The following is a 21499-nucleotide window of genomic DNA, read 5'->3' on the forward strand; positions in this document are numbered from 1 at the left end:
AGAGTTCCAGTTCACAGGCTAGAATCAGGTAGACCACATCAGAGGGTGTGTGGAAGAGGGTACAGGTTCTGAAGTAAGGAACCTGCCTAACAGATTTCTATTGGAAAATAGGGATGCAACTCTTTGGCCTCACTTACAGGGATTTCTGGACAGGCAGGCAAGGCTGTCCTTTTGTGTCAGCAGGGAAAGGTAAGAAACAGACTTACAATGGCTTTACCAAACAGGAATTTATTTTTATTTACAAGGATTTTGGAGATGGAGGGAGATGTTGGCACTTGCTTGGTCGGACGATCACAGGGTTTATGGATCTTTTGGCCTTTTCCTCAGGTAAAACATGGTTGCTAATGGTGTAGGCATTGCATCCTCAATCAAGAAGGGAGAGGCAAAGCGAGGCTCTCTGAGCGGCATGGCTTTTCTAGTAGCGCCTGTAGACTTTCACTTCAATCTTATTGGCCGTACCTTGTCACATGCTCACCTAACCCTACAGAGGAGGCTAGGAGAATGAGAATCTAGGTTTACAGTTTCTGGTGAAAGGCAGCGAGAGAGATGGAATTGGGACTAACAGATTCACAGAGTATTAAGGTAGCTACTACTATAGTTCCCCTGGAAGACTTGCCTTGAGGTCTCTTGTGCTTTTGAGTGTCTTCTCCATGACTTGCCATTTTTCTGGGGACTGCTAAGTCCCTTGAGTGGCCCTACTCTATCCCAGATGCCCTGTCCTGCTCCTCTTTACATGTCAGAACAGCTCATGTACCTGTAAGGTGACAACCCCCAATCCTCTCTTTATTTAGGAAACACACACCTTCAGCATAATACCTCACCAACAGATACTTAAGACAGCTTCACTGCATTTAAACCAGCATTTCCCAGCCTGTGGGTTGTGACCCTTTCATGGGGGGGAGTGAGGTCACACATCAGATATCCTGCATATCAGATATTTACATTATTATTTTTAATAGTAGTAAAATTACAGTTATGAAAAAGCAATGAAAATTATTTACAGTTGGGGCGTCACTACAACATGAGAAACTGTATTAAAGCGTTGCAGCGTTAGGAAGGTTGAGAACCACTGATTTAGACTTGTAGAGTTAGAAACAGAGAGAAGGAGGGAAAGGGGGAGAGAGAGAGAGAGAGAGAGAGAGAGTCTATTTTCACGTCTGTGCAGGCACCAGCCATAAGGAAGAGACAGACTCTCCATTCACTGTCATTTCCTGGAGGCAGAGCCATTGGGGCCCCAGCAGGGAAATCTGCAGTCTGGGGAGTGAGAACCTCTGCTTGTCTGGCCCTGCTGTTCCCTCCCACCTGAGAAAGGCTTAAAAGCTGAGTCGTGGATTTCATTCTTCAGGAAAAAGGATCCAGGCCTGGCTTACTCTGTAGATCCTCAAAAATGGCATAGGAGCAAAAGATTCAAGTATTTGGGTGTCATGGAGGAAGCGGCTGTTGAGAAGAATGGGTGGGAAAGACCCAGACTGGGGGAGACGGGGAGGGGTCTCAGGTAACAGTGCTGGCAATATTGACCTAAGAGTCCATTTCATCACCATGGCATTGGGGTCTTCAAACTACCATATATATCTTTCCAGAGGAAATCGTTGTATAGTTGCTTTCCAAAAGCTGTAGAAAGCTAAGGTTCTTTTCCCCTTCTTTTTGGCTAGAATTGTATGATAGTATTTTTCTACCAGTAAGAAATAAAGATTGGCTGTTATAATCCTCTGACCAGGCCAAAGGTTCGTGTGTGTGTGTGTGTGTGTGTGTGTGTGTGTGTGTGTGTGTGTATGAATGAAGGACTTGGGGGGCTTCAGAGGAGGCAGTGGGAATGAACCTCCAGGCCAGGGAGCCAAGAGACTTAGACATTTCTGATATGCCACTCTTGGGTGCTTTAATCTAGTTATCTGCTCAAACCCATGTCCTAGACCACCTCTGGGAGTGGGTTAGACATGTATCTTCCAGGGACTGCTCACAGGACTCTCTGATTTGTATATACAGTAAACTTGGCAACATGCTGTTCTAGGTTGGGAGCTCTGAGGTGAGGTGTGGTTAGTAATTTAGGAGTGGGGAGGGGGGAGGAGAAATAAAAGCCAAACTATGAGGCAAGCTGGCAAGGCCTAAAGCTGTCTTGCTTGGGACCCTTCTCACCTGGCCACAGCCTGCTGTGGCCTCCCACACCCTTCCTTGCTACAAACAAAGCCTTTTTGCTCGCTCTGTGATTTCTAAAACAGATGCCCTTGGCCTCAGGTTAAGCCAGAGTTGAACTGTTCCTAACACTAGGAGCTGAGTTGCCCCAAGAAGTAGGCCTTATTGGGCAACTGGGGCAGAGTGGAAGGATCCTGGCCCTCTTCCTCACTTCTAGGGAAATCTCAGTGAGTCAGATCAGGGATGGCACCTCCAGAGGTCTTTCCTGGCAGTGAGTGGCTTCCTCTCTGGTGCAGGAAGGCCAGCTGCTCAGAAAGAAAAGTCTGGAGACTTTCCAGTGGGGTACGTGGGGGGAAGGTGTCTCCAGCTTCCCAGGGATAGCTGGCCTTTCAGGTGTGCCTAGCTGGCATCATTGTAGGCTAGGGTCCTCAGGTTCAGAAAGGCTGGAGGAGGGCTGGGCCAGAGTGAGTGGCGGGAGCTGAGTGGAGGGAACTCTACAGTGTTCTCTCTTCGCTGGTCAGTGTGGTGATTCTGCGCAGGTTTTCCCGGACTTTGATGAACTCAGGGGATTGGTCCTCGTCTCTCTGTGGTGGGTTTTCCAGCTGTAGCAGAGAAACACAAGGAAGTGAATTTGGCAGGGTTGGTTGGGGGGTGGGGGTGGTGTTCCTATTCTCAAAAGCCATGGTGTTGGTTGGACCAAGGGTCCTGTCAATGTGGAAAGCCTGGGGTGGGTTTTACAAATCATCCCCAAGTTTGGGTGTGTATCGGGAGAGTAGTCATTTGAAACAGAGTCATGAAGATTAACCTGAACAACAACAACAACAACAAAAATCTACCCTCACTTCAGGAAACATTACCAAAACAGTATCCATGAGGAAATCCCACCATTTCCGAATATGGGGGAGGGGGTGATGTGCAAATGACCTTTCAAGGGTCAGCCTGGGGTTTTGAGCTTGGGCATGTTCCAGCTCTGTAGCCCATATCCATTCTGGAGAGTGCTTTCCTCTCCCTAAATGTACCTTATCTCTGCCACGATCTATGTCCCCAGCCAGCCCTACCATGACACAAGAACCCAGATATCTCAGTTTACCCACATGGGTACCGTAAGAACCAAATTTCTTGGTTCACATCATTTCTTCCTCTGGCCTCAGACCCTTCCACCTATGGAACAGAAATTCCACCTGCTTTCAGGGCAGGGATGACAAGCAGATCTAACTTGCAGGATATAGACCTTATAGGAAAGCAGAGGGTCAGATTAGTGATGCCACGGGACTAGAGTCACACAGCAGGGCAGAGGTAGATTCTTGATCCCATGCTGACCTTCCTCTTGGAGGGGGCTCAGACTGGAGCTGGGTGCCTTCTACCCACCTGGTTCAGTCTCTGTTGCCGTCTCAGCAGCTCCTGTTTGAAGGGGCACTGCATCCGCTTGGCCTCCAGCTCCTCTTCCTTCTTTTTGATCAGCTGATTCCTGCGACGGTGCTCCAGGACTCGCTGCAGCTCAGGCTTGCTGTCCATACCCAGGCCCCTGGCAGGTGAGGGGAGCTGTCAGGAGACTCTTTGCTAGCCTGCCTCTGACTTTTCCCGTGACACCAATCCCTGCATTATCTCTTTTTGTGTTTGGGAAACACCGGAAGGGGGCGCTCTCACTGCCCCATACTATGTAGAAAGGCAACGAGGCCCGCCTCCCACGACACAGCAGGGCATAGGTATAGGTACAGCAGTTGAGTGAGAATTTCAGACCAGGCTGCGGAGACTAGGTGTCACGTGGTTACTGGATATTTTACTAGAGCTTCTGACGTCGGAAATGCTGGCTTTCGCTCTGTTAAAATCTCATGGAAATTACTTTTCTTACAAGAATTTCTATTTATCCCCATTTACAAGCCAACTTTTTTAAGTCTAGGAGACAACAATGCCAGGTTTCATGTTTCCTTGATTATCAGTCACCTATGGAACGGCCTTTAAAGTGTTTCTAGCATTCACGTCTTCCCATTTGCATATTGATCCCGCTCATTTGTTTACTCTTTCCTTGTAGACTATAGGACACGAATATATGAATATTTTATACTGTATATTTAATCTTCAACATAATTTATTTAATCGCAAATATTTCAGTTTGCCTGAAGCTGTTTTTTATTATGATGGTATTTTTTATACTAAAATGAATGACTATCTGGAAAACAACTGGAAACATGATAATATTAATAGAAAACAAGCTTACAAACAGCTCCATGTGTAAGGGGTATTGGTTGTATGACTTAGAATGGAAATCACACCAGCGCCAATATAACAACTAGCCAGCAGAGGGCGCCGTGAAGCTACCACCAGCTTTGGCCAAGCCAGGAGCTCAGGATCCTCACAATGGATCCTCAGCCTCTTCTACACTTGACATCCTGTGATTGCTGATCACAGACGTGACATAGCTCAGTTTCCCCCTTGGCTCTTCTGCTCTCCCCCAATAGAGGGCATGGCCGAGAAAGAGCCATCACTACCTGATACCTTCTCTGCAATATCTGTGTGCTCTCTAGTTTTCTCTGCCAACCCGACCCAACTCCCACCAAGGGTTGATTCTTGCTCCTGCTTTAGGCCTTCTAGATATCATCTCTTCCATGAAGTCATATAGATAGTCCCCTAGCCCAGTAGCCCCTCTGGGGTCCCGTATTCATTTAAAGCTTCCAACAACATTTATTTCCCCTGGGGAGGGCAGAAACTGGGTCTCCGTTTTCTGTATCTTAGATGTGGGCATGGTGCCCTGCACATACTAGGTATTTAGTAAATTTATGTGGCATCTAAGCATACAGCAAGTGGATAGGGCATTAGGGTCCATGCTTTTTCTTCTGGTGACCCTGTTGCGGCTCCAGGCAATGGCTAAGCCAAAGCATTTCCCCAAGTCCAGCAGGCCTGTGCAGGATATTGCTTGGCCAGCCATCTGGGTGCCATCCTACCTTTTGTGGTTCATAAGCAGCTCACGGTGCAGCTCCTGATGGCTTCGAGAGGCCTTCACAGGGTTCAGCAGCTTCTTGGGTTTGATGAGTTCTGAATTCCACTCTCTGTACTCTGGCCGGGCCATGAGTCCCTCGATGTCAGCCCGCTCCCTCTGGATCTCTGAGTACATGGAGGCTGTAGTGATGGGAAGTAATGTTACTTCAAATAGGTCCACATCCCAGCCCACCCTTTGGGGCACAGATTGTGGCAGGGACGCGGTTCCCTGTTCTCCACACCAGAGAGTCGTACGTGAAATGCTGCGGGATCCCTGTAACAAACGGACGACTGCTGTCTCGTCTGTCACACTCGTGTGCCCCACTCCTACCACATGTGTCATGCACACAGTACATGGCACAGTACATGTGTCAGTGTACTTCAGATTTGGGTAGAAAGGCTTCTCTGCCACAGACAGCACCTGATACTTGAGAGGCTTTAGAGGGAGAGAAGGGGACTGGAGAGGAGGAAGGAAGAGGAGAGGAAAGGTAAGTGGGGAGGGGAGCTGAGGGGAGGGGAGAGGAGAGTTCTATAAAAACAAGTCACAGTCACAGGGACAGCCACTGCTTGGCTGTTAGCGATTAGCTGGGCGATTAGCAGTTTACAGTAATTACAGTGAATGTTAGGTGCAGATTCTGCTTCCCTCCTAGGCCCTGCTTTCAGAAGCACCCTAATTCCCTTTCTGACACAGGTCATCCTGGGAAGCCTCAGCTGGTACTGGCTCTGTAGCTTCCTGTCCACCTCTGTAGTGCTAGCATGTGTCGGCCAGCCTGGCTGGTGGTGCTGAGCCTTTTCTGTGTGGCGGACATCGGCAGTTTCTAGTGTAATATGCAGTGAGCACTCAATAATAATGTTTGTTGCTAATTTGTGATTGTTAATTGGTGATAAAACTTTTGAGGTTTAGATCTTGGGGAACCAGAGGCCTAAGTTGGTTTCCATGTGGCAATGGAGGTAGCATGTCCCCACGTCACACACACTGCGATTCCACATCCTCTGTCTCTCAGCCTAGGTGGTCCTGGAACTTCTTACATGGTTGAAGATGACTTTGAATTCATAGTTCTTGTGCTTCAACCTCCAGTCCCAGCAATGGAAAATGATTTATCATTCAGAGGTATTCTGGTGGTAGCCAGGTGAAGTGTAAGAGCATCTGTTCTTGTAAAAATTGAAAACATTTTTCCATATAAAATATTCTGCTCACACGTTCCCTTCTCCCCTCTCCACCCCACCTTCTCATCCACCCAACTCCATACCTACTTTCTCTATCTCTCTGAAACACAAATGGACAAATTAAAAAAACAAAGAACCCAACCAAATCAGAATAAAAACAAAGAAAAAAAGCACAAGAGACACATACGGCTCAGAGACATGTAAACACACAAACTAAAACCCATAAAAACACAGAATCAGAAACCACAATACAGGAGCCAAAAGTCAGTCACACACACACACACACACACACACACACACACACACACACACACACACACGGGGGGGGGGGGGGGGGCGAGAGAGAGAGAGAGAGAGAGAGAGAGAGAGAGAGAGAGAGAGAGAAATGATAAGACAAAAACTACAGAAGCACCACTCATTTCTATTTGCTCAGCCTTCAGTTGGCTCTCTCTACTGCAGGCCTCCCCTTAAGTGTGCTTCATATACCCAGGAGATCCCACTGGGGGATACTAATTTTTCTTTTGCAAGCAGCTGTCAATTGGAGCTGGCTTTTTGATTAGGAATGAGAGCTTGTATCCATTTTCCCTCTCACACTGGACCCCATCTAGCTTGGACCTGTGAGTGTATATGCCAGCATCTGCTTTCTATTGAATTAGCATTCTCAGAAGCACTTGGGAAATGAGAATTCTAATTAGTTTCTTTCTCATGAGGTGGTTTCTTCTCAGGTTATATCCTAATTGTTTTTGGTTCTTAAGAAAATGATTGTGAGGCACCCTAGTTATTTATTTGCTTTTGAGACAGAATCTTGTGTAGCCTAGGCTGGCCTCAACATTGCTCTATAGCCAAGAATGACCTTGAACTTGTTATCCACTGTTCCAGGCCTATTCCACTGTGCCTGGTTTTAATCAGTGCTTGGAATAAAACCCAGGGCTTCATGCATCCCGGACAAGCACTCTACCAGCTGGGCTACATCCCCAGACCACTAGTAAATGGGAACGTTAGAAGATTACCATCTCCCTTCCTGCCCATTGAGAGAGTATAGTTTTTGAGTTGATGGGGTCATGTCTTCCGGGAGCTAATACATCAGAATGCCTTGATGCATTCTGATTGATTGTATCCTTAAGATCCCAGTTTGGCATCTACTCTGTTACTGAGTTCTCTGATCTTTACATAAATCCTCTGTAGTACTTTCCATGTCTTCAGCTCCCATCTTGTCCTAGCTGCCAACACACCACGCTTCGATGTCTTCCTTGACTGTCTGGCTACTGACTATGTCCTCACCCATTTTGGTCCCCAAGCCTCCCAGTGCAGAGCACTTCTCATCAGTCACACCATCTTTAGAAGAACTCATTGTATATTGCCAACATGCTAAGAGTGCAAACAGAAACAAGTCACATAACTTTCGGCGGGTTATATAAAAATAATCTTAAAATGTAGTACTATAATTATTTAATAAGAATATTTTTAAAAGACATACATATATATTCAACAAAACAGTAGGAGATTCAGTTGTAGGACCAGAATAAATGCACAGAATTAAGAGCCACTACATAATAGGAATGACCATTGAGAAAGTGTGTGATAATGCACGCCATGCACTCTGCAGATGCTTATCCTGTCATTTGCCAGGTATTGTGGTAGCACTAGGTACACAGAGGAGAGCTGAGCAAGTGGGAGCCCTGCTCTAAAGATTACAAATGGCTCAGACAGACCTGTATAAAGGAAGAAGTTCAGCCAGGTACCGGGGAGGACCTCTCTGGGGAGTGGGGCTCATCGAGAGCAAAGCGGAGAGTGCTCCAGGCCTGGGCAACGGCGTCTGGCTCCCGCACCTTGAACAAGCTGGGTCTGTTCTGGGAGCACAAAGGCACACTGTGCCCAGCGTAGCAAGCTCTGGTGGTGGAGTGTTCACAGTGAGGGTGGACAGTTGGCTTCAGGTCCGGGAAAGGGCGAGGCAGATTGGATTTCTGAAAGGTCATGCGGCTGCCATGGAGGGCATGGAATCAGCAGGCCTTAGGAATTTTTATTTCCTTCACTTCCACTATGCCGCTCCTGTTTGCCTGTTAGTCTTCTGTTACATTCCAGAGAAACCTCAGCTTGGCCTGGCTGACCTCCTTCATCCCCCAGACCACCCCCTCGGGAAGTTGTGATTTCCAAGGTGACTCTGGGAATACAAGTCTTGTCTGGCTTAAACCTTCTGTTGTCAGTCTTGAAATATCTCATAGACATTGGAGAGGAGCCCCCATGTTGTCCTGGGCCCTGCACATGGGGTCACCTCCACAACAGGTCCATCAGTGGCCAGCCCTGGCTTAAGGATCTCTCTGGACCCTTCATTCTGTTTAAATTAAATCTATGATGTATGATGAGGCAGGAGTCTCTAAGAGGGCAGCCGGAGCTGGGGAAGCTGTTGCCTTTGTCTCTCTGAGTGCTAAACTCCAGCGTGTGTGTGTGTGTGTGTGTGTGTGTGTGTGTGTGTGTGTGTGAGGGTTCATGTGAATCCTCAGGGTTTAAGACTGCAAAGTGAGCCTTCTAGCCTTTTAATATGATAGGGGAGGCTTCTGTGTGAAAGACCCTTGAGTAGGTCCTGTCATGAAGATACTCTTCAAGGGAGGATTTGGAGCTGTGTGGTCACAACCTGCCTCACTGCAGGTGGCAGCCCTGGTTGCCAATAGAAGCCCCAAATCTTGAGTCTGACCAGGCGCTGCATAAACTTCAAAGCAGAAAATAATCTGGATTATCCTGGAGGTCAGGGGGGGCTCCTGAGTTAGAAATCTGGGGTCACTCCAGAAGCTGCTGAGGTTCTGAGCAACCAAATACCATTCCGGGTGTGGCCATGATGAGGCAACAAATTGAGCATCAGAAAGAGCAGTGCTGAAAGAAACAAGCTGGCAGGGGAGAGGAAGGGCTGGTAAAAGAGGAGTTGTGTGGCTTATAGCTTTAAGGGAGACTTAGAAGTATTTGACATTCACATCTGGATTTGGGTTTTAGCTCTGTCCTCATACCATTGAGGGTTTCTTTACAGGAGTTTGATGGTGTTTGTCACATCATTGAAAGTTTCTGTACTGGAGTCTGATGATGCTTGCAAGGCTCTTGGCTAGCTCTGACTTGAAGGTTTTGTGCTGGTTCCCAAGGCTGCCACAAATAACAGCGCAGTTCGTGAGTTGCACTCTCAGGCCTCAACTCCCGTAGATTAAACTATGAATAGTGGCCTAGAATTGCAGTGTGGCTACCTCATTAGCTGCTCTTGAATGCATCCTGGTCCTAGTCTCTCATTTTCCTTAAAACAGGAGAGATTAGTCATTAGATATCAACCTTGGCTACATGTCGGGGCCTTCAGGGAGACATTGAATCCTACCTTAAGAATTCTAATTCAATTGGCTTAGGGATGCAGTCTTTGAGCGGTTTGAAAACTCCTGGGTGATTCAATAGTCAGCTGCCTTTGTAAAGCAGGAGGAAGGGGGCCGGGAAGCATCCAAGCCTCTTTGCTCTGGCTGAGTAACTCTAGCTGGCTGTGGCTGGCCACTTGTCACAAGCAGGTCTGGTTGATGGCATACTTCTTACGTCTTTAACCCAGACATCCTCCTCTGGAGAATCATGGTGTCTGAAGACTGAGGAGCCTCTATAGGGCGTGGAGCTCTGGGGATGGAAGGTGCTGGCTAAATGAGTGGCCTGCATGTCTCTTAGAGGTGGGAGGGCCATGGGGAGAAGAGTACAGAAGAGAGACTGGGGCCTCTCATTCTCCACAGGTTCTGCTGGTGACCCAAAAGGTCCCACAGCTCCTTCCTAAAGACTGAGTCTGGTTTTGGGTGTGCACAGCCTGGTTGGAACAGTAGCTTTGATACCAATCCTTGGTCCCTTCCTGGGCAGTAAGAAGAGAGACAGAGGAGAATGACACTCTTGCTGCAGGGTCAAGTTTATATTGAGAACAGCTGTGGGAACCTGGCTACTGCCTAAGGTCCCTTTACCTCCTCCACCCTGCCCCCTTTTTTGGCAAGGTTTCACATATCCCAGGTTGGCTTCAAACTTGCTACATAGCCAGGGATGACCTTAAACTCTTGATTGCCCTGCTTCCTCCTCCCAAGGGCTAACATTATAGGTATAGCCAGCATGTCCCACTTTCTGGGCTTTGTGCATGCTAGGTGGGTTCCTGACCAACTGGGCTGAATCATTAGCTTTGACTATGGTCTTCATGTCCCCTTCTGACTGCATTCCCTCTCTCCTTGATGTTCTTATTGTGTTTCTGATGCATCGGTTACAACAAATGACACTGGGTCCAGTAAAGTGTCCAGAGGATAAAGTAAAAGAGACAAATGTTACACATAATCTTAGTTTGTATGACCCCTGGCAAACAGATCACACCTTCTTCAGCCTCTGACCAGTGGAGGTCATGGTAACCTCCACCACACTAAGGTCTTTAGACTGTGAGATGATGTGGCATGCACACTGTAATTTGTATACTACCTGGCTGAGTAAGCTCCATCTAGGCAAACCGTAAGCCTCTTGTCCTAAGACACACGTTGAGTACTTAGCAAAGCCAGGATTGATAGACTCCAAACCTAGTACTCTTTCTACCTCAATGCTGTCTCCCAGGAACGGCGTGTTTTGACTCAGCAGAACCAATTTAAGCCCTTTGCTCTCTCTGTATACTCAAGAAACCCCTATGGAAGAGGCAGGTGATCCTCTTTGCTGGCTGAGAACAAGAAGACCAGAGAACCAGCCAGTAAAAAATACAAACAGTGCTGTGCTGCTTGAAGCAGCTTTCCCTGTCAGGCTTGTGGCCAGACTTCAACCCCCTATCCCTCCAAGCTTTTCTGGTTCAGCATCAGCAGGCCCAGAAGGAAGGCTTTGAGAAGCACTGGCAAGAGAAGGAGAAACATTCAGAAAAGTGACAAGCTGGCTGCCACATGTCCTGCTTGCCCTTTCCTCCCTGCGGGTGGTATGCATTTGTAGCTCACTGGCCAGTAACCCAAGAACATATTTGGCAACATCTCTCTGTCTCCCTGCAGACTCAGGCCAACCTTCTTCTTCATCTAGGAGCTACCTGTCCATTTGGGCAAGAGGCCTCCAGACTTCTGTAGACTAGCTTCCTCAACTCATGGTCTTGGTCCCCTGGAACTGTTTTACCAGTGAGAAGAAGGATTAGGTTTCAAGGGGGGAGGCATATAGGGTCCTTAGCAAGGTTGGGGGTTGTGCCATGCTGTTGAGCAGGAACCAGCATGAACATACTGCCACACTGCTGCCCTTGTGATCTGATGCCAGCTGTTCCACCTGGCAGCTGGCTCAGGGAAAAATCACAGCAGGGGTTAGCACACTTCACACTAAGAAAGCCACCAGGATCCAAGCTGCCCAGAAACCTATGTGCAGGGATTGTCTCAAATTTAGAGGCCATCCCACTTATAGCAGCTTCCTAGTGACAGGCAGTCCCCTAGTGCCTGGTTTCTCTAGTCTGAGACTGGCCATGTACCACATGATGAAGCCATGTCCACTGGCAAGGTGGGACTTACCCATCACCTGCACTTCCAGCACAGGCTGGGTACTGTGCTATGCATCTGGTCCCTGACTCACAAAACTCTCAATAAACTAAGAAGGTGGGCAACCCTTTATTAGGAACAAACCTCAGAGAGGTCATCTGATTTCTCTAGATCACATAACCAGTATATAAGGGAGCCAGAATCTGAGCGGAGCTCTGGTGTTCAAACCCAAGTTCTGCGCTTTTCTCATTGCATACAGAACATGGACTATCTGTTGATCCTGTCTATCGGTTCACTATTAAGTGAACCCTCCTTGCTGACCCTACATACCCCTACTGTATGATAATGGGTTTAAGAGAGGCTGTAGCAGATGTTAAATTCCTCTCAGTATTTACAAGCAAAAGGTTAACCAGACTGCAGAGCCTACTTAATCTCCTATTTCTCACCCCCACTTTATATCCCTGTGTCATCTCACTCCAGTGAGGCAGGGTCCCAGTACCTAAATTTTGAAGGGTTCAGTTGCTGTTCTGATGCTCCTAGGTCATTCTCCTTCCTTCCACCTTCTCCTGGATCACAGTCAGCCTAACAGCATGTGAAGCAGAATAGGTCAGAGTCTTACTTCTCCACAGGTCCTGGGCTGTGAGCTCCTCTGCAGTGCCCGGGCTGCTAGCTCCTCTGCAGGTCTCAGACTTAGGGAGTGCTAAGCAGGTCCCAGATGACTGAGGCAGCCGCCTCCAAAGGGCGGGCCTTAAACCCCCAAGATGGGAGGCAGTTTTGCATTCCCATTTATTCTGATATCAATAAAAAAAGAACTGTTGCTATAGAAACCGTTATTTCACTTGGTGAGTGGCCATGTCCGAGACTCAGAACACCATGTCCAAGCCACCCTGATTGAGAGGCACAAATAAATACATGTTTTTGTCAGATTGATGAGGCATAAGAATTATGCCAAGCTTTGTTCTGAACTAGGCGGCTCCTGGCTTCTGTGGAGGAATTTCCCTTGTTTGTATGGGAGGGGATTCCAACACTTCCTCAAAGGGGGGAGGGGAACATGCTTCCTGCTGCATCGAGGGATTCTTTAGAACTTGGTTCTTGGATACTAGCAGGGAGAGAACTATATCTTGAGTCAGTTCTTGGCAATTCTTCAGGTACAGGTGTAAGAAACAGTATAAAATGAAGTGGTCATCTACATATGTGTTGGGCATGTGGGCATACAGGGCAGTGGTGACACACACTTTTATCTCAGCATTTGGGAGGCAAAAGCAGGTGGATCTCTGTGTTTGAGGCCAGCCTGGTCTACAGAGTGAGTTCCAGGACAGCCAGAATCACACAGAGAAACCAAGTCTCAAACAAACAAACAAACAAGTTTCACATAATTAACTTTATACCTGAAACTTCACAGAAGTTTCAGCAGGGTGCAGAAGCCAGCAGGGTGTAGCCCAGGAAAAGGGCAGAGGATAGAGTTTGCACCCAGCCTTCCCTATTCAGATCCCAGTCCTTTCTGTACTTTGGCTTTCCTGTCAGTCAGCTGAGGAAACCGCGTGTCTGTGTGTGACCTCAATGAGGTGGTGTTTGCTCATGCAGCCTGCAGAGAACTGTCACGTGCTAAAGGCTGGGCCCCAACATGCATGCTTGAGCCTGGCCACAATGAGAATGTGTACAAATAAAAGCTGAGGACGTGGGCAGAACCCCAAACCCAATCTAGGTGCTTGTAGATCAAAGGCCTTCTCTGAATTAGCTTTCACTTGAGCATTGGGTCTATTCTGGCTTTTGGCATTATTCCCTGTCTCCCCATGAGGAAACCAGCACCTGCCAGTGACACTAGGCCTGTACCCCAGTTTACTTTCTCATGGAGCTTTGGTTGGCCAGGACACACATCATAGGCAGACACATCCCACATACTGTTTTGGGTTTTTTTAGCCATAGGATCTGTTCATTTACTCAACATCTAATATATATAAATGATTCCTGGCATGACCTAAGTGGGCACATGGGAAGGAGATAGAGACAGACGGTATCCCTGTCCTCAGGGAATCCACACTCTCTCTCTGTGTGTATGTGTGTGTGTGTGTGTGTGTGTGTGTGCATATAACAGTGTCAACCAGTGATGTATGGCTGTGTAGAAGAATGAGTGAGGGAAGGACAGTGACTGGAAGCTTGCAAGGGTGGGCACAACTGAGGCTGACTCACAAGGAGTTGGTCATTGCTTATGTGGGACAGAATTTTAGGGTGAGCACAGCTAGTGTCCAGACTCTAGAGTGGGAACGAGCTGGGAATGGTAGAGGAAGGACAGTAGAGCTGCAGGGGGGAAGGAGGGAGATGGTGGAAGGGTCTGGAAAGGGGAGACGCGGGAGGGTATTTGGAGTGGACCACTCTGAAGCCACAGAAACTTAACGTCGCACATTCTCGGGCATGAGACGATGTTCTAGGAACAATGTGTAGACAACAGAGAATGTCCACTGCTCTCAAGTCTGCCTTTCTGGAAATTCCTGGAATGGCGGCCTCCCCCGGCTTCCCACCCTGGCTGCTCCATTTTACTCGACTCTTCAGCTGAATAGGACAACAAAAGTCTTGTCAAAGGCCGGGGGTGTATCTCAGCTGTAGAATGCTTGCCTAGCATACAGGAAGCTTTGGGGGTCCATCTCCAGCACACTATAAAGCTGGGTATGGTGGTTCATACCTGTAATCCCAGATGATCTGCAAGTCAAGACAATCCTCAGCTCCAAAGCCAGTTCAAGGCTAGCCTGGGCCACATGGAATCTCACTTAAAAATCAAAACCAAAGACTTGTCAGACTACTATTGCTATGCCTGCTTCCTTCATCTTATTGTACAGAGAAGGAAGTGGGCATGTCTTGGGGCATTAGGTGGCTCATCAGAACTGACCTTGGTGACTTCTGACAGCTGAGGATCTAAAGGCTCTAAGTAGGGCCTCTGACAGCTTCTACTCATGTCTAGAAAAGACAGAAGCCCACATCCCAGTCCATTCTAGAGGAAGTGGCTCTGAGAGTCCCCATACTGGCCACTCCCTGTTCTAGAAAGTCTTAGTAGCAGGTCCAAGACAACAGATGGCCAAGGACAGTCAGGCAAGAAACCTGAAGGCAAGGTGTCATTTTCTCTGTACAGCTATAACTCTGTCTGTTGCTCCAACCAAGGCTTTTGTCATAGCCCAACTTGGGTATAGACCCACAGGCTCACCCACTAGGTTGACAGTTCAACATCAGGGGCCTTGCCTTATTCTTATCCTGCCTTCTGTCGCGGTACTGAGATGCTTGCTGTGGATTAGACATGAGGTGTTCCCCACTAAAGTTCAGTGCTGAAGGCTTACTCTCCAGATGAGCTTCTGACAACTAGTTGTGATGGCCTCAGCTTCAGCAACAGAGCAATGTACTGACGGGGTTACGGTTGAACAGGCTATTAGAAGTAGGTCTATGGGAGGGGGTGACTTCGGGTACATTTTATCCCTGTCCTGCACCCTTGGACTCCATGTGGTCAACACTCCCACCATGTTTCTGTCTTGTCATGAGCAATGGGGGCAGTGCTCAAAAACTACAGCTGACCTGAAGACATCCGAAGCATGCAAACCAAGAACTTGCTGTGGCTCTTCCTGTCCTGGGCGAGCGCTCATGACACTGCATAGGAGATGGGCAGTCAGAGACACCACGATTCAAACCACAACTGTCCACAGGAGAGATTGCGGCACCTTATGTGGGTGCCAATCAGAATATCAACCTGTAAAGGATGTCCCCTACATGGTAGGGAAAACATGCAGTATAATCCCCCCCCTCCTTTAAATGCACACATAGAGAACCCATTTGTTTCTATGCAAATCTGTCAGCAGTGGTCAGTGATCAGTTCTAGGAGAACAAATCTCAACTCTCATAGCTAGGGATCACTGGAGTGTGCAAAACAGAAGGATGGGGATATGCTCACAGATTACTGTATCAGAACTTTTGATGGGAGCCTAGACAGGGAAGACTCTGTGTGTGTGTGTGTGTGTGTGTGTGTCTGTCTGTCTGTCTGTCTGTCTGTCTTTCTGTGTTTCTGAGGCTCAAAACCAGAATCTTGTGGGCATGCTACATAAGTGATTTACCACTGAGGCCCTCCCCGGCCTAGGAATAGGGATTTTGGGATTTCACATACCCTCTCAGGAATCCTTGGTATTAATATTTGAGAACTACTCTTTGATAAAATAAGCCCTTGTTCTCTTGTTACTATTCTATAATGTTTGTGGCTTAATAATGAAAAAAAAACCCATTTACACATTGCTTTTTGTTATTATAGGAAAGCAGGAAGGATGCAAAGCAGCCCACCTCTTTCAAGCACCTGTCTTAAAAGTCAGTTTGAAATCCTGTGTGTGACACCTATGTTTGTTTGTAATATGGAAGAAGAGGGACGCTTGAGCAAATGAACCTGTCAGGATAGTGGTCCAGAAATCTTCAGGGTTCAAGGTGAAGCCGCTGCCTTTCTGCCTGAGCTCTTCTCGGAAATGAAGAACTTTAGAAGCCTATAGGACAGAATTCTCACTCAGCCCCATAGTGGGCTGGGGACTGAAGGAGACTGCCACGGCTCCCTGACACACTCACCCCTGGCTCCGGGAAGTATGAGAGGAGAGGGTCCTGAAGACCAGGGAAGGCAAAGCTGAGTGTGTGTGGGGGTGTGGAAGTGGGGGTGTGTGGGGGTGTGGGGTGGGGTAGGGGGGTTAGAGGGGTTAGGGGGTGGGGGTGCATTTCCTGCTGTTGTGCAGGGAAACCCTTCCAAACAGCTTTCCTTTCTTCTCGGCTTAGTTTACTTCAGTCCAGTAGCAATTCAGATGGGCAACATCAGAGAGGTTTCCATAGCAACTTGAAACTTCTTCCTTGACCCCGTGTTTTGGAGTCTCAATCTCCAAAGAAGCCCACAAAACAGTCCCCGGATCAAACTGGCCGCCTCTCTGGCCACGCTGGCCATACTCTGCTGAAAGGACCTTGGGGCAGGGGCAGGAGCTCGCTGGCAGTAGCGCCATGGGGCCCACAGAGAGACTGTAAATTGGTTAAGAGTTGCCTTTCCAAGTTTGAACTGGGAAACATTTACCCCGGAGAGGGGGCGGGGGAAGGGATTTCAAGTGGGAACACAGGAAGTGGGGCAGGGCAGCAAGAACCAAGAGTCCTATTTTTTTGTTCTTTTTCTGAAAGCTGGCTCTGAACCTGCTGCCATTGGCGTAGTGAATTTGGTCTCTAAGAGTGAGCTTACCCTGATTTTACTTTTCTTGCTGTGAGGCAAACCAGGATATAGTCTCATGGTCTCATGCTCTCTCTCTGTCTCTGTCTCTGTCTCTCTCTCTCTCTGTCTCTCTCTCTCTCCCTTTCTACCCCTTCTCCCCCCCGCCTCTGCTTATGAGTATGATGAGAAGATCACAATAAACTATATAATTTCAGAATGCCCATGGTTGCCTGGGTGACAGAGAGCAGTACTCCTAAAAAATTTGAATTTCAGAGAAGCGGTGGAGTTGTTTGGTACCACTTCATCCATTTTATGTTTGGAATTATTTGCAATAAAGCCTTCCTTTTCATTTATAGGAGGTTTAAGTTGCACCAGGGTCCAGATTTTTGTTCATTTGTTTGTTTTGTTTTTTATTGTAGTGTTCCTTGGTAGTAGTAGTGGATTGGAGGTTTTTCGCCCCCTGGTGGCTAACAAAGAATACAGCACCTGGGGAAGTACCCTCTTATTTACACTGCAAGAGAGAAAGTCTTCCTGCCTAAGGTGGAAGTAACTAACACATGCCTGGGAGACATTTATGAAGGGACAATAAATAGCTTCTCAGCTATGAGTGAGCATGAGTTATGTCACAGGGTGAGTTCTTCCAGACAGTGGTGCTATGAGTATCTGGTGTCAAGCCAGACACCAGCCCTGGATCCATGGCTGAACAGCTAGATGACTTTCAACCTACCTCCTCATCTCTAAAATGGGGTAGTTGTTCTGATGAACAGAGGGCATAGGAACCTCTGGCCCTGAGTCGGGCCACCTGCCTAAGTGGCAGCTATGAATACCGCATGTAACAGCATCAAAGCTTCCATTCAAGTGAAAAAGATTGGAAATTCATTAGGAAGCAAATGAACAGGTCAGCTATGCCTGAGGAAAACAAGAGTGCAGCATCCTTACGTGTGACTAGTAGCTGGTTGTAGCTAGGAGGATTATGGGATAAAGTCTGCCCCTTGTGATTCTCAAGCTCTCCAAATAGCTGTGGATGTGTGCCTGGCTGTTACCGTTGTTTTTGTTGGAGACAGTGTGGGCATTTTGCTTAGGCTCCGTCCTACAGATACCTAGCTACAGCCAGGTATGCCTGGCTCACTGTAAAAGGGGCTGCTTGCCCCTCACTCCCTTGCTCTTGTTTTCTAACTCCCTTCCCCTCTTCCCTCTGTCCCTTCTCCCGCCATTCCCCTCCCCCTCCACAGGTTCATGGCCAGCCTCTACTCCTCTTCTCTCTCTTCTCTCTCTCTCTCTCTCTCTCTCTCTCTCTCTCTCTCTCTCTGTCTGCCTTTACTACCCCTTCAATTCCCCTCCCCATGCCCTAAATAAATTCTATTCTATACTATACCATTGTGTGGCAGGGGGAAGGGATGCTTCAGCATGGGCCCCCGAAGAGGCACTCCCTTCCCCCACACCATACTGCGCCTCCACCAAACACAACTCCCTGGCTTCTTTTCCTTTTTTATAAAACACAACAGACAGGGTCTTGCTATGTCACATAGGCTGGCCTGGAAGTCACTAAGTAGCCCAGGCTGGCCTTGGGCTTGCCAAGGCACTATACTCCTCCGTGTTTTCTAGTAGTGTACTCTTACTTGAGCCTCTTGTGTGAGGCTCAAGGCTGCTATCCAAGGGTGTGGTTGCTCTCTCCCATTACATACTACACTCTCCTGGGCACATCGAAAGGGCACCTCAGTCCCGCTCTTCTGTTTTTCCTTGTGTTGGACAGTGGGGGGAGTAATTCCTGAGTTCATGGCTGTAGATTTGAATCTCAGCATCACCCCTAACGGTCTGTGTTGTCTTAGACAAATCATGCTACCATCTGAGTTCGTTTCTCATTGTTCCAACAGGAGTGGGTATTACTTATACCCTAGGTCATGCCTGTTCTACCTATCAACACGTCCTGTGTCCCCATAAGACAGAGTGCATAGTAGAGGCCAGTAATGATCAGATGGATGAGTATAGGAGTGAAGTGGGTGGGCCAGGTGGCAGGGGTGGAGCCTTACGAAGACAGTGACAGTCACAGACAGCCAGAGTCATTGCCATTATTTCTGTCCTAGGGAGACAGGCTGACTTTGGAGAAGTAGCCCTGAGTCTAAAAGTGTTTTCTACCTCTGAGATGAATGGAAAGATTCTTTTGGGAGGCAGAGGCAGAGGCAGAGGCAGAGGCAGGCAGATTTCTGAGTTCGAGGCCAGCCTGGTCTACAGAGTGAGTTCCAGGACAGCCAGGGCTATACAGAGAAACCCTGTCTCAAAAAACCAAAAAAAAAAAAAAAAAAAAAAGATTCTTTGCTAAAGAGGGGATAGTTAGTGTGTTCTGTTAGAATTGTAAGGTGGAACTAGACAATGTTTGATGTTTCTAGTGAGTGTTTCATCTGTAAGCACCCAATCCTCAAGGAGGCCTCTGTCTCTTTGTGGGGCAGGGGCGGGGAGGGGTGGGGGGGGGAGGGGGGGAGGGAGAGGGGAACTGACCCGTCTATGGCCCTGGAGCTCTGACTTGTCTGCTGTAAGCTGAGAAAGGCAGTTCACAATAGCAGTTCCAGCTAGAGAAAGCGCAAGGCCTTCCTATTAGAGCTCTTGCCGCCAGTTTTCCGTGAACTTTTGAAATCTGATTCCTTGATTGGGGGCTCCTGGCTCGATGCCCATTGGGTTAGACCTCCCTCCCCGCCAGGCGCTGTTGGTTCTGAAACCTTGGCCAGGTATTGTCTGGGGGCTTAAGGCAACCCCTGTTCAAACCCTAATTTGATGGGTTTGTGCCCCTCTCTCGGCAGGGGAGGGTCTCTGCAAAACTGAGCTCTAGGTACCCTGGGGACGCGAGCAGGCGCCACCAAGGCAAAATGCATTGTAGATGCAGTACTTCTGACTTCACAGTCCGCTGGCTGACCACTAGCTGAGACCCGCTCCTTGCCTAAGGCAAAAGGCAAAAGGGCCAAGTCCCTTGACGCTTTCAAATCACTTCCCCGGGAGGGCAATTTTCACTTTCGCCAAACCCCGACTAGTGTTTAGTTCCTCAAGGAAAGAAACATCCTAAGCCCTCATCGAAGGCATTTTCTCCTTCTATTTTTCTATATCCCGTCGTCTTTTTCCAAATTATTTTTATGCTGACCATATATTCATTTATTTTATTATTTGAATAAAAGACTTCTGAAAGTATCCCTAGTAGAAAATACAGTGCTTGTCCGTGCATAAGCAAACAAAAAGTTAGAGACGAACACCAGTCATCAACAAAATTCCAATTGTTGCACATCCACAGTCAGCAAAGGCTTTCTGAGATGCCTGGAGCCCGTTGTTCCCTTATCACCGGCAACCACCCACGGTACAACCAGGACTCCCTGGTGGGTGGTGGCCAAAGCTCAAGGCTTTTCCTCTCTCCATCCCCCGCCAGACTCCCACTTTGCTCAAGGCTTTTCCTCTCTCCATCCCCCACCAGACTCCCACTTTGCTCTCAGACCTACCTACCTACCACCTTCACTGCCTCTTGAAAGCTCTTGGATTGGGGGATCCTGCCTGGCACCAGCCCTGACAGGGAACTCGCTGGACCTTTCTGCAGGTAGGTCACTTAGAGTTAGCAAAAGTTTGCATTTGTGCACGCACATGTGTTTTCATACTCAGAAAGAGGGCAAGGATGGAAGAGGAGAGAGAAGAAACGGAAGGACAGACAGAGCAAGAAGTGATGAAGAAATGTCCAAGCTTTGAGAGGATGGGAAGGAAGAAACCTGGCGCCAAGGAAGGACGGCCCAGGGACGCTGCTGTCTGCAGAGGGTGGTGGCGTAGTTCCCACTTACCTGACCTGAGCAGCACTGCTCGATACAGCCCGGTGGCCTCGGCGGGCGCATTGGCCCACTCGCTCAGCTTCTGCGTCATGCCCTATGCTGTGTATCCCCACCGCGGAGCCTGGACTGAGGGCTTGAGCAGCGTCTTACTCAGTGATAGTGACGCTCCCGGCTGCTCCACCCGCCGGGGATCTGGTTACTGTGGGCTGTGTGTGAGATCCAGCCTGCTTCCTAGATCTGCGTGGGGTGTGCGGGGGTGTGGGAGGACCAAGGGACACAGGAAGTTTCTGTGCCCCGGGAAGCGGGCGAGTGGCCGGACACTCTTGCAGCATCACACAGAGCGCTGCCAGCCTGGCCTCCTGCCCACCTCGTCCTGTTCTTGGCCACTGGCCTCTGTGAAAGCTGCAAGCAGGTATGGGATTAGGAAGCGCTATTCCTGGGATCTGTTCCCAGCTGAGCTGATGAAGAGAAGCCAGGGTCCTCATCTGAGATGCTCAGAGATCCATAGTTCTTCGTGCATAGGGTTACAAGGTGAGGCTTGGCAGGTGTAAGAGGAAGTGCTTAGAACCTGGCAGGTTCGGAGCAGACACTATTCACCAGTACTTTTAAAGACAACTTGTGTTCTGAGGATGTTGTTTACTTGGTAGAGTGCTGATGTGAAGCCCTGGGTTCGAGGCCCAGCATAGCATAAAACCTGGGATGGTGGTGTTACCCTAGAACTTAAGAAGTGGTGGTAGGAGGATCAAGAGCTCAAGGCCTTC

General features: G+C 48.4%; 1 protein-coding gene and 1 long non-coding RNA gene across 4 annotated transcripts in view; one reads left to right on the plus strand and one right to left on the minus strand.

Annotated features, from left to right (window-relative positions):
• Positions 1-208: 208 nt before the first annotated feature.
• Fam107a (family with sequence similarity 107 member A) lies at positions 209-21073 on the minus strand. 3 transcript variants are annotated; one of them, XM_034498967.2, is made up of 4 exons: positions 20751-21073; positions 5073-5247; positions 3499-3655; positions 209-2732 (listed from the first exon to the last, which is right to left on the minus strand). In XM_034498967.2, exons 1-4 carry the CDS (start codon positions 20827-20829, stop codon positions 2625-2627), a joined length of 519 nt encoding a protein of 172 aa, XP_034354858.1. In that variant the 5' UTR covers positions 20830-21073; the 3' UTR covers positions 209-2624. The 3 variants fall into 3 exon arrangements, with proteins under 3 accessions (XP_034354858.1, XP_034354859.1, XP_034354860.1); XM_034498968.2 differs by lacking the exon at positions 20751-21073 and adding an exon at positions 12361-12518; XM_034498969.2 differs by lacking the exon at positions 20751-21073 and adding an exon at positions 12241-12507.
• The window catches only part of LOC143441777 (uncharacterized), a 51014-nt gene continuing 49658 nt past the window's right edge, over positions 20144-21499 (plus strand). Inside the window, exon 1 of the long non-coding RNA XR_013109453.1 lies at positions 20144-20515. This is a non-coding gene — a long non-coding RNA (uncharacterized LOC143441777). The remainder of the gene's footprint in view (positions 20516-21499) is intronic.

This window comes from Arvicanthis niloticus, chromosome 3, assembly GCF_011762505.2.
Source record: "Arvicanthis niloticus isolate mArvNil1 chromosome 3, mArvNil1.pat.X, whole genome shotgun sequence".
Lineage (NCBI taxonomy): Eukaryota > Metazoa > Chordata > Mammalia > Rodentia > Muridae > Arvicanthis > Arvicanthis niloticus.

Bases quoted from the DNA above. Each gene is read 5' to 3' on its own strand.
- Fam107a (XM_034498967.2), bottom strand. From the start codon at position 20,829: ATGACGCAGAAGCTGAGCGAGTGGGCCAATGCGCCCGCCGAGGCCACC. The intron at 5,248-20,750 runs GTAAGTGGGAAC...CCATCACTACAG, and splicing joins AGCAGTGCTGCTCAGGTCAG to CCTCCATGTACTCAGAGATC. The intron at 2,733-3,498 runs GTGGGTAGAAGG...TCTCTGCTACAG, and splicing joins GGCAACAGAGACTGAACCAG to CTGGAAAACCCACCACAGAG.